A 12,971-nucleotide genomic window follows, 5' to 3' on the forward strand; every position below is an offset into this window, starting at 1 on the left:
TTCATGGGTTAAAGGGACTCCCAAGGGCCTCATGATCATTTCATTAAAAGTCTTACTTGATTCTTTAGGTGATAATCCTCTTTCTGGGTCTTTGCTTAATTAATTCAGCAGACAGGATGGTGGAGAAGCAATGAGAGAGACACTGCACAAAGCCCCACAGGCTATATAACGGCGAGGAACAGCTGGGGGCTGCTCAGAAAGACCCCACCTTCAGGTGGGGAGGAACTCCGCAGTCTAACTGAACTGCGTAACAACCTACGGCCACCACGTAACAAAAGAGCCACCGTTTCTATAACGTTATTGAGAACGTACCTTGTTGGTATCAGCGACACTGTTTTGTCGGGCATCAAAGATGATAAGTTTGTGAGACTGTGCGTTAGCATCCATTATCGTTTGCAAGTATTTTTCATCTTCTTTGCAGCGTTTATCACTGGGACCCACAAGTGGCTGGCTGCAACGGGTAATTGTTGCCTGACTTTCTGGATGAATCCACGATAACACCTAGTGTTTGTAAGCAACAAACATTAGTACGGTTCCTAAAACAATATGTGCCCTGATTGCCAGGCAGTAAAAAGAAGTTGTCTTTTTAAGCAAGGCCTCTTCTGCACATTTTCCTCGAAGGTGAGGGCTGAAACCAATGACAGCATGATAGTGGCTCTGGAACTCTCTGGGTCAGGTGGAAAGAAGTCTGACTAGATAAGCTCCAAAAATCCCCTTCCATCTCTCAAATTCTATGACTCTAAGGACAACAGAAACGAAGTCAAACTGACTAATGTCAGGCCTCACTCCTATTTGAATGACTCGTTTTATTTTGTCTCCTAATTTAAAAACATCTTTGTATCTTCACGATCACATATGTGACAGAATGAGGGCAAAGTGAAGACAGTGTCTTATGAGATCTAAAGCTAGGCCCCCAAACCTCCAGTTTTCCTCAGGCGGCCAGGAGACTCCGGATTATGCCCGACCACAAACTCTAGGCTCAAAGACGCTTACTCCCTCCTTGGTTACGGTGAGAGTGTCACGGGTGGACATGTATGTACAATGTCATCAAACTGCACATGTGCAGTTACACCTCAATAAAGCTCTTTAAAACACTTCAGCCCCTGCCGGCTCCTACGTTGGCTTGGGTAATGGTGCAGCGTTCCACTCAGCATCTAAGAAAGTGTCTTTGCTCTAAGATGGCTTGACGAACCCAGTGATGGATGCTGTTAATGCAACAGTATGCTCTTTCTTGCTATGCCTTTGTTAGTCTCCACAGCCTATTGAGGGTCTTAGGCTTGTTTTTTCACTTTCTACTTTGTTCACTAGAGTTTTTTTCTGTCTTGTTTCCTTCCATATTAGATCTAATACAGTCTGTGTTTATGCCTGAGTGACGATGTTTATTACTTACCGGGACTCTGCCTTTTGCTCGAAAGGCTGCCACTTTTGAAAGGTCAGCATCTTTCACACTAGTTGGCACGACAATGACAGCAGGGTAGGTGTCACAGAGCTCATAGTTACTGTTCACTTTGGATATTTTCCAGCTCTCATTTGGCAAGCCCTGCAGGGTGTTAGAGCAAACTTTTGCATTTTCAAAAAGTACTAAGCGTGAACCACATCCATTTCTTATTTTCTCCAAAAAATCCATTCATAATTTGTTGTCCACTGCTACTTAAAAGTTTAAATATATGATTATCTAACATAACCCATTTCTTACCCATTTTTAAAAATGTAATGAAGCAGAATTTCCAAACATATTTTAAAATGGTAAAAATTACATACTAGAATCCCAATCCTGTACATTTCTTGCTGTGTTTTCTATAAAGAATGAGCATGGTATTGCTTTTGAAAAACCCATAAACACTCTTTAGGGACACAGAAGCGTTTTACAAACATCTACAGTAAGTAATATAAATCACCATACCAAATATACAGTGGACACAAAGATTAAATGTCATGAAAACAGTATCTTATTGGAATATCTTGAACCTGACAATGCACTGAAGACTTTCCAGGCACAGAACACCATACCAGACTGATGTAGTCATGCCATACACTTAATCTAATTTAAGCCATTGGTTTTGATCCTTACTCATCAACTCCTTACCAGAATATCTAATAAAAACCATCTGGCCAATTCGCTTTTTAAACCCCTGTGCTAGTACTCCCCTTGCCCTCTGGAAAAAGGCTGACTAGCAGCAGCATCAAAGGTCTGGCATCGGGAGAATGGGGCATCCCAGGGATGAAGAACCTACAAGCTAGGAAAGTTATACCAACACACAACTTGTTTCAAACGGTTTTTTTCCCCACTAAATTTCTAACCTGTTAGAAAAGAGAAAGATATTCAACCCATTATTTTTGGCTTGATAAGGACCATATTTTACCTGTCTCTTATATTCAGATACAGGATCATAAACTTTCCACCCATTCGTTGGAAATTTTTCTTTGTAGTTGAATGCAAAGAGTGTCTGGATACAAAAATCACAAAAATACACATGTCAGTATTTCTTTGCTATATCATATACCCAATATTAAAGCTTTTCATTCAGCTATGAGCTAGATATATTAAGATTTCTATTCTAACCTGTAAATTTGGAAGCAACACATTGGCACTTTCCTTAATCATTACACAGAACTGACAAATTTTAAATATCCTAATATTAGTCACAAACAGAGAGAAAAGAGATAAAGGAAACCTCTGGAAAAAAGGAATAATGAAACATGACTTTTTGGACCTCCCCCCAACACACACGCAAAGGTATATTTTGGTGTACTTGCCTGCCCATTGGAAAGAGGAAATGCAAGTTTGTTGAGGTTTTCAAATATCCCAAGTTTACTCTGTTCTTCCTGCTTATAAGCAAGTCGCAAGTTCCTCATATCCTATTAAACAATTAGCAAAACTCATTTATTGAACATTTATTGAGTATCTATGAGTCAGACACCATGCTATAGAGAGATAAATGAAATACTTGTATTCATTTCTCATGTGATAGATTACTTCTACTAACAAAAGACAACAGAAGCACCTCCAACAAGGTAACAGCTATTGAAGAAACTGGAACAAGGGGGACATGTTGGGGAAAGAACTCATCAGATGGAAGCAAGAAGAAGGTTAGTACCCGGAAGATGTGCCTTCAGGTCCTGTGCACTGACTGCTAAAGGTGTGCCACAGAATCAGCTGCGAGCATTAAGCTGCCCAAAGAGTCGACTACAGATTTTGCACCATCCATAAAATAGAAATGTGACAGAGGTTTCTCCCTGTGCTCACAGCAAGGACTCTGTATCACGTAGAGACTATGTCCCTCAGTGCGCTCCTTACAGAAATTATGATGCTGTTTCCCAGAATCAGTTTCTTAAATGCCTCACCATGAAAGCTGCTGGCCAAGCCCGTGGGAGTGCTCCCAGTGAGGTGGCTCTGATTTCTCCCCAGCACTGGTTTGAGCAGGGCCCCCTGACCTTTTTAAACCTATGCCGTTAAACACAAAAGTCTCATTCTTCTTAACATGACATGAAATTTGAAGATAAATATGACCACAAACAGATTAAAGCAAGAGCAACTTGGGAAGTGGCAAAGTTATTGTTGCAATATTATTTATAACAGAGAAGAATGGAAATGACTGAAATGCCCGTCGACAGAGGCTGGTGCGCTGAGGAGCTGTCAGAAACCAGCAGCAGTTCTGCATTGATACCAAGGAGTTCCAAGGCCCACCGTTAAGGGGGAAAGAGGGGGCAGATGGGCTATGTAATACACTACCGTCTACATTTGTAAAGACCACATGGACACGCCTGTGCGCCCACCTGCCAGGACTGGAACAAGGTGGCTGGGGGGTTGGGTGGCCAGAGACTTACTCTTCCCTACACACCCCTTTTGTACCTTCTGAATTGTGTACCACCTGTTAAAAGAAACCAAACCTTATGCCTTGCAAGGCTCTCAGGTAGAAGCTGAGAGGGCTGGGAGCGTGGCCTTGGCATGCTAGGCTGAAAAACATTTTAAAGCAGCTATCAGCAAATCTCACCCTGGCCATGAAGACATCTTCACTCAACAGCCCCAGGCACCTGCCTAAGCAATGTCACTTCCCAGTGTGCCCTCCCTCCAAGCCACTCTGACTACACACACAAACACACACACCTTTGTAGCTGATGGAGCTCACTTGCTATTTAGGATTGCTGAGCATGCAAATCCTTCCAAGCAAAGGAGAGAGCAGGTGCGAAGACTCAAAGACCCGGGGAGGATGGGGGGGCGGACACGAGGCGAGTGTGAGCAGCTGAAGGAACCGGACTAGCGAGAACGAGGGGAGGGTGGCCGGAGGTGAAGCTGCACAAGGCAGTCATCCAGCTCAGACCCACAGGCTTTTGGTGAGTCTTCCCTCTAGCCTAAGGATGATGGGAAGCTACCGGAGAGTTCTAAGAAGGAAAATGTCAAGTTCCCAAACTGCAGGACTCATCAAATCACCCCTCTGCTTTAAGTCCCACAACCACTTCACGAGGCTCAGCACGGGGAACCCTGGCCTGAGAAGGACGGACACTGCCCTGAAACACCCACAGGGAGTCTAGGACGCCAGTAGATTCATGATCTGCAAGAGTAAAGGATTCTTTGAAAAAATGGGTTCAGCTGCAGTCTGGGGCCAACCAGAGGGAGCTGTGTTCAGAGATGTGATCAAAGCAAACAGACTGGCAGGAATCCAAACCCTGACCATGGAAGGGATCCTAGCAATTCCGCACAGACTCTCTTTCCCGGGACTTTAGGGTTGTTAACAAAGTGCACCCGTGAGGCAAAGTCTTTGGGAATAAGACACACCAGTTAAAGTGTTTCGTAAATGACTAGTCATTAAAATCATCACACACATTTCTACTTAACCCACTGGAGGAAGGGTAGAAAACCAAACATAAGCATGGCTCAGGTGAAAATCCCAACATCGTGCTTTTAATCACAAAATTTGTAGACTATTGCTGTCTCTTCAGGAAGTCTCTGACCATCCACTGTTCTGAAAGGTCGTGTTAAAGCAACAAACTGGAAAAAAGTATTGATCTCTGCTTTTCACTTGGTTTCTCTGAAATGTAACAAATAACATCAGCACTTAGGTTATAGGTCCGTGTTTATTAGAATACTTCGACAGAAGACAAGAGGTTTACCTCAACGGCTTCCAGAGTGGTATGAATTAGCTGATACAAGATTTGAAGAGGCCTCTGTCCTGAAACCATGTGAGTTACTAACAGTCCCAGGGACTCTCACTGCCCAAAGACCGTGAAGGACGTGTCAGCAAAGGCTCCGCACTGACCGCCCGGCAGTTTCACCTGTGTTCGCACCGTACCTTGCACACAATCTCTATGCCACAGGAATTGTCCCCGTGGCTCTGCGCTCCAATCTTCTCAACTCTGCTAATCACACCAAGGGGAACATCGAGGACAAACTTCGGGTCCTGGGTTTACAAATTAACAAAGGCCTATCAGTGCCAGTCCTCAGGGCTTTCACACTTGAAGTCTTCTCTGGGTGAAAACACACGTTTAGTTTACATTTCCCCTTTGTCCCAACTATGAAACTGAAGGCTGATTTATAACATGCTTTATGAAGTCGATGTCAAGGCTACAGTTAAACTCCTCCCACCAGGTCTAAGTGTGACTTTAACAGCATTTTTTTCTGGATGCAAAATCTATTTCCAGATGTGCACATCTTAAAACTCACCCTGTGGTTCTCTCAGAGTGATGGGATTTCAGGGTTCTTTTCACTTTCTTCTTTATTGTTGACTGTGTTCTGAAGTGTTTTTAAAAAATGAAATACCCTTTAAAAACTTACCCTTTCTACATTCTTGAAGTACATCTTAAAGTCAGTCACTGTCAGGCTTCCACTCACTGCTCCCATAAATGGACAGATGTACATGACGTCTTTCACTGAAAGAACCCCAAGCAGCAACTTTAGCCACAGACCTGTGCTTCAATAAATCTTGTGTTTCTAAATATATATATTTGTGATTCCAGTTTTCTAGGAACCTTATATTTTTTATCACATTAAAGACACAGATAGTCTTCTAAGAAAATTCCATTTTGTACAATTCTGATTTGCTACTTAGTGGGGTTTTAAGTAAAGGGCCTCTTAATAAGTTACATTTTGTCATTATTTTCCAGGTAGTTAACATTTTCCCTGAGTGATAAATTCATCATGTTCAAAAACACAGTAATTAAACTCTGAAGACCCCGGGCTGTTATTTCATCAATTACTCCTAATGAAAGCTAATGCACCTCCAAAGGAAACTGTTTTACAGATGACAAAAAGTAGAACCACATCAGTGGCGTGGAAAATGCCTTCTTTGCTTCAAATTCCTTATCAGCTTCCATATCAATCTTTATTTCTTATTGTTAATATCAACATGTTTAGTATCCCTATCGACAACGTACTGCAGTCCAGCAAGTGTGATGAAGCTCCCGCCTGTCCCAAAGATAACCACACCTTCACCATCTTCCCTAAGTGCCACTGCACAGGAATAGCAGGAGCATATACAGCTACGGAGGAGTCCGAGGGGGACAATGAAAGGCACTAAGGTTGTCACCCAGCCAAGTTCTCAAAACACTTCCATTAAACTTCCCTACAGCTCAGTATGTACTGGGCAGCTTCCATTGTTGGGGTCCTAGGGGTAACTGGGCACAATTCCTGCTCACAAGCAGCCACGCCCTATGAGAGGTGCTACACAGGAAATCACCACTTCTGTGAGCAGAGCCTCACAAATGCTATCATCACTGTGGGCATGGTAAGAGCTCAGAAAAGGACCCACTTAGCTCAGCAGGGCAGCAGAGGGTGAGGCGGGATGGGAGAAGGAAGGGAAGGAGGAGAGAGCGCAGAGTTGTCGGAGGTCAGTGTGGCTGGGTTAAAGGGTGAAGCAAGGATGACGGGACATGAGGCCAGAGAAGACTTGTTCGGGAAGGTTCACAGCAGCTTTGTGACCGCCAACAAGGAGAAACGGCCCAAATATCTACCAAGAGATGAATGGATAGGCAAACTGTAGTGTAGCCACATAATAGGATACTGTGCAGCAGTAAAAAGGAAGGACTTCTGACACATTACACAATATGGATATCAAAATAATTATGCTGAGTGCAAAAAGCTAGACAAAAGAAGAAATATTCAATGATTACGTTTCTAAAACACTGTAGAAAATATAAATTAGTCTACAGTGCTTGGGGATGGGGGAGAAGGCATGGGAGAGAGGGATTATAAAGGGCCTAAGGAAATTTCTGGGAGTGATGGATATGTTCATTATCTTGACTATGATGATGGTTTCCCAGGTGCATAATGTGTCAAAACGCTTCATGTTGTACACTTGAAATCTGTGTAGTTTGCTGTCTGGAGAAGAAGCAGAGGCATGACATATAATTAGCTCTGCATTTTAATCAGATCATTACAAAAGCGGCATGAAGTAGGGCTAGAAGAACTCCCAGAGAAGGAATAGTCAGAGAGGCCAGAGGACCACCAGGAGTGAAAAAAGTTCCAGAAGCTAAATGAAGAGTTTCAGGGCGCCTGGGTGGCTCAGTCGGTTAAGCATCCGACTCTTGATTTCGGCTCAGGTCATGGTCTCAGGGTTGTGAGACTGAGCCCCGCGCAAGGCTCTGTGCTGGGCTTGGAGTCTACGTGAGATTCTCTCTTCTCTCCCTCTGCCCCTCCTCCCGCTTCTCTCTCTCTCTCTCTCTCTCTCTCTCTCTTTCTGAGAGAGAGAGAGAAAGAAAGTTTCAAAACCACCAATAGGATACGCAGGGTTCAGAGCCACAGGCTAGGATACTCAGCAGCAGTATTGTTTGGAGGCCCTGGGAGAGCCCAGCTACTCAAACATTCTTTCTTTTTTAAGATTTATTTATTTACTTTAGATAATGAGAGAGCGAGGTGGGGGGAGAGGGGCAAGCAGACTCCATGCTGAGCCCGACATGGGGCTCAATCTCATGACCCTGAGGTCATAGCCCAAGCTGAAACCAAGACTCAGATGCTTAACCAACTACGCCGCCCAGGCGCCCCTCAAACATTCTTGACACAAGATGATTATACTGAGATGGAGCACACATCTTTGGGAGGGAGCAGTGAGGGAAGAAGGCAATACTCAGGCTAGCAAACTACTGACCAGCCCAACCCCGGCAGTGGTGAGATGAAAAGGTCCCACCCAGTTGCCCTCCCGCCTGCCCATGGCACAGTGGGCTCCCTGCTGAACTGCCTGGCGGGCCAGAGGGAGGATGGGGGCGCTCTACTCATGCCACTCCCCTTACAACGCAGGGTGGCACCACATGTGCTCTTTTTCTTGTGCTCAAATTGTACTTTCTGGAATCCCATAAGCCACTGAAATTCTTTGGCCACATTCTCTAACCTGTTACTAAGATATGACATGGATCTTCTGTCAATATATTCTTATAGTGAAGGATTCCAACGAAGCATTACATCACACTGAGTGTCTAATCAGCCTTCCGTTCCTCAGGAAAAGGCAGGCCCCCCTTCTGTTGGTGATGTCACCGAACACTCAACTAGAGCTTAGAGTGATCCTATATAGTCTTCTATGTCTGGTCTCCAGCACATACAGCACCTGTGCTCGCAAGTAAAGTGCCGTTTCATTTTGCGGCTCTCTATAAGCGCAGTGTACTCATTAAACTTACCAGTGGCCTTGATGGATTCTCCTGGAAAGAGTGGCGTTTCTTCCATCTGTGCCAGCTTATTTCCATCTCTTAGAGCCTGGCAAAAAAACCAAACAGGAGTAAATCTCACTTTCCTGCTGCACACCTGAGAAGAATGGTGGTGTTCTGTGCTCTTGCCACACGGCTACAGAAGCGTGCAAACTGGATGCCCCCTCCCCCTACAAGACAATCTCAAAGCTCAGCATCACAGGACACCATGCTGCATTTTCTAGCAAATTGTTACACATATTTGAACTCACAGTTAGAAAGCATTAATACAGAAATGGCTTGACATGACAGATAGATACTGTAATCACTACACAGACAGCTATTATAAAGTGCCTACATAATTTGGAAATAAGGTCAGAAAAAGGTTACCTTCTGAGCATGAAACTAACACAAATGAAATCAACATTAAATGTAAGTGCTTCGCTAGCTGTAGAAATTACCCAGCCTGTAAGCACTATCTAGTGTGGGAAACCCTGAAGTCTAACTGAAGTAACCAGGGAGGGGTCTCACGGCAGTAACATTACTAAGGAAAGCCCTAGGCTTTTGTACTGCAGCCCAGCTACCTGCGCATGTGCACAAAGCGTAGGGGTAGGGGAAGGGAGTAGCTAGCAGGCTTGTCAGTGTGCATCCCATCCAGGCCATGAAAGAGCGTGCTCTCATCTGGCAGACGGGGGTACGTCCATCACTACTGCGGAGCAGGGTGCGTTCATCGGGCTTTCCCCAAACCACTTCACCCTGTGCTCACCAAGCAAATCACTAATGACTTATCAGGTTTCCTAACTACAATGATACTAGGAATATGACGTCTTGGATGGCTGCAGAGACACACACCCAGATTTCCAAATGTCCAGGTTGGCCCTGCTGCCCACTAGCCAGTTTCTTGTGAGTTTGGTTGGATATAATGCCAGATAGTTCAGCAGAGCTGAGAAAATGGTGTTCGAACTACAAAGCTATGGACCAGAGCCTGAACTCGGGGCCTATTCCAAGTTACTGCCACCCTGTGACATGCTGCCAAGGAAACTGGTCACTTTCTCCTCGGCATCTCTGACACAATGTGTCACGAATAAGAATAAGGTGTTCAAAACCCCAGCAATTCCCAAGCTGTGTTTCATAGAGCATTAAATTCCCAAGAGATGTGAATAGGTCTTTTTTGGTCAAGTTTGGGTAATGTTGGGTTAGAGAAAAGCTAAACTGTGGGTTTGTTTTTTTTTTTTATAGTGAGAAAAGTCTTTAGCATATTAATGTACACCAAATCAGCAAGAGGGCGCTAGAGTATGTTGCATTTCCCATACCGATTTGATCAGTGGCTGCTTTCTCCAAAAACTAGTTAACATCGGGAGGCCACTAGTGTCCAGACAATACTACGTTTTCAGCATAATTTTGTGAAGCAAAATATTTAAAATGGATTAGAATGTATAATTCTAAATTACTGAAAATTATAATTCTAGATTATTGAAAATTCAAAATTAATTTTTTGCATAGTCTTAAGAATACTTCAATATGTTTTGTTAATGGGACTTAAAGGTCAATTTAAAAACCCTATACATCATAGTCTTATCATTTTTATAAAACAAAGGAAAAAGGTCAAAATACAAAAAGCAGGGGCGCCTGGGTGGCTCAGTCACTAAGCGTCTGCCTTCGGCTCAGGTCATGATCCCGGGGTCCTGGGACTGAGCCCTGCATTGGGCTCCCTGCTCTGCGGGAAGCCTGCTTCTCCCTCTCCCATCCCCCCTGCTTGTGTTCCCTCTCTCGCTGTGTCTCTGTCAAATAAATAAAATAAATAAAATCTTAAAAAAATATATATATAAAAAGCAAATTCCATGCTAAATGTCGGTTGGGGCATGTCTGTTCTACAGGAAGGGTACAAAATGATGCGGTCCATCCTCCTTATCAAGATACACGATTAAAAGAACACAGATTAAGGGCTCATTATTACCTCTGAACAATTTTATTCAGCTTGATGTTTTGGTCCAGATTGGTTTTTAAAACACTTCAGTAAAATTTTTTAGGGACATAGAGAACCGTTAAAGGGTAAATGGAGAATTGTTAATGGATTCATTTTTATGCTCACACCTGATGTGGAAACATCTTTTATCAATAAAGCATAAGCCAATATTTATACTTCTAAATGTCCAGTTTTAGAAATACTAACATCACCAATCTTAGAAGTCTTAATTTGAAGTTCTGCTTTCTTTTGCCTGAACCAGTGATTAATTTTATAAAATAGTTACAAAGTGAGAAAGCTAGTTCAATCAATATCTAAGTTTAGGGTTACTTCAAATAGTACACTGTTAAAGCTTATTTCAATGGTTAAATATTATCATATATAGACCTAAATTCCTTAACTTATATTTAAAAATAAATGGGGATGGGTTATTTTGAAATACATGTACCAGAGCAAGCTGTTCTAATCAACTGAACCTGGAAGGGGAGCGGGGAGGGGCAGGGCCGGGGGAGGGGGGGGGATGTGATTTCACTTTAAGCTTTATAGCGAGCCACATCAAACACTTTCAAGTCCTCTACACGGGACTAGCTACTAAAAAGTTACAGATGGGAGACACCAGTGACTGGGACCACTTTGAGAATGTACAGGGCTCTCAAGATTGAAGCTGAAGATCAAATATGTCTCTTTTCTGATAGCCATGTTAAATTTGGCTTGAAATACCTGTGCATATAAATGAGGCATGAACGTGCTGGTAAGACATGAGACAAACCTTTCACTAATAATAATTCAATCCGGGGCATGCTTTATAAGTGATGGAAAAGCAACTATCAGAACAAAACAAATGATCCCACTGCTTCTGACTTTCCCATAAAAGTTTGATTTTGTACAGGAAACACATTTAGCTTTAGCATAGGAATTCAAGAGAAGAATGGTTTCTAAAGGCTCGTTATTTTGTGAGTACAGTAGATTCCCTTAATAAAGCTGGTGTTAGGAAATGGGACTCACACTTGTGCTACATTAAGCTTTGACTGCAACTACCAAGTTGCACAAGACATGATTTGACCCTTGATTTATCCAACCCATGTACAGTACAATCAAAGAATGGAATATTCTTGTGGACAAAATTTGATCTCACGAACACACTCATTCCTCTTGGCGTCTCTGCTCCACGTGTTGCCCAGTTGAGGAACTCCCTGTGATGATCTCATCCAAACCCTGTTCCAGTGACCCTGAAAGTTCCAGCGGAAGGCCCACCAGCTCCCTGAATTTGTCCCTGAGGACTCCAGCCCACCAGACGGCCCTGGCCTCTCTGCTACTTTTCTCGTGATGAACCGAAGCTGCTGGGTGGACAGTTTCTATAATGGCTGCATGCCAAAAGCAGTGGTTTTCAAATCGGGCTCTTCAAGGTGCTTCCAGGGTCATCAAAGGAGGGTGGGCTGGGCAAAGGCACAGCTGAGCACGGGGGTAGCTGACCTTCTAAGCGCTTTCATATATGGAGATTCTTCCTGGAGCTGCTCTTCTAAGCGCTTTCATATATGGAGATTCTAAATAAGCTTTGGAGAAAGTTCTGAGGTTTTAAAAGACTCCAGAGGGTCTTGAGGAACCGAGCAAAGAGTAAGCACTCAAGAATTTTGATGCATGATTTTTTTTCTTCTGATTAATAAATATAAACCATATGGACTCATTCTACAAATACCTACAAGGCACCAGGTACTATGTTGGGCACAGACCGTGCAAATTTGAATAAAGCAAAGTCTACAACCTCAAGGAGCACCCTGAGCATATGCATCTGTCCCCTCCCAATCTCCGTAAAGGCATTTCAGAGTCCCGTTGTGACTAAGACCCCTTACCTCATAGCTAACCCTATCTGGGAAAACTGAGAAGCACAGATGAACAAATTTCTGGTTGACAAAATGTTGGATAAACCAATTTTTGCAAATAATGTCATAATGGAATCTACCAAACTTGGACAGGAGAGCACTACTGTAGTGGAAAAGCATTTGCTTATCATATAGAAATCTAGTATATGAAATGGCTTCTAGATACACGATCTGTAGCTACAAACAGATGAACATGTAGAACTTGCCACCTGATCAGCTTCGGCTTCAGAAGGGTAGCCATTGTGTTCTTCCTGAATCTCCTGCACAGCACCAGGTGCGTGGACAAGAAAAGGCAAAGAGGAGAAAGAGAAACACGTGCAAACAGACAGGTGAAAGGACAGAAGTTCTTTCTTAAAGAGACACTAAGCATGTAAAAGTTGACACACCTTTCACGGCTTTGCAAATCACAACATTTTCCCCCTTGGAGTTAAGGAAATAACGTGTTGGTCATCTATAGCATCCTCAGCCTAAAATGGAGTAGCTATTCTGTGTTTGTGTTGGGGCGGAAAAATGAA

At 43.3% G+C, this 12,971-nt stretch overlaps 1 protein-coding gene across 7 annotated transcripts in view; it reads right to left on the bottom strand.

Moving 5' to 3' along the window:
- The window catches only part of MTMR1 (myotubularin related protein 1), a 62,274-nt gene that overhangs the window by 31,454 nt on the left and 17,849 nt on the right, over window positions 1–12,971 (bottom strand). For 3 of the 7 annotated variants that reach the window (XM_027607951.1, XM_027607958.1, XM_027607952.1), the window contains 7 exons: window positions 8,605–8,680; window positions 5,774–5,868; window positions 5,292–5,399; window positions 2,758–2,859; window positions 2,364–2,447; window positions 1,391–1,540; window positions 313–501 (listed from right to left, as the gene is read on the bottom strand). In XM_027607951.1, coding sequence (XP_027463752.1) covers window positions 313–501; window positions 1,391–1,540; window positions 2,364–2,447; window positions 2,758–2,859; window positions 5,292–5,399; window positions 5,774–5,868; window positions 8,605–8,650 — 774 coding nt within the window. In that variant the 5' untranslated portion in view covers window positions 8,651–8,680. Of the gene's footprint in view, window positions 1–312; window positions 502–1,390; window positions 1,541–2,363; window positions 2,448–2,757; window positions 2,860–5,291; window positions 5,400–5,773; window positions 5,869–8,604; window positions 8,681–12,662; window positions 12,717–12,971 lie in introns of all 7 variants that reach the window. The other 4 variants (XM_027607957.1, XM_027607953.1, XM_027607955.1 and 1 more) reach the window with 2 other exon arrangements.

The sequence above is a fragment of the Zalophus californianus genome, chromosome X (genome assembly GCF_009762305.2).
Source record: "Zalophus californianus isolate mZalCal1 chromosome X, mZalCal1.pri.v2, whole genome shotgun sequence".
NCBI lineage: Eukaryota > Metazoa > Chordata > Mammalia > Carnivora > Otariidae > Zalophus > Zalophus californianus.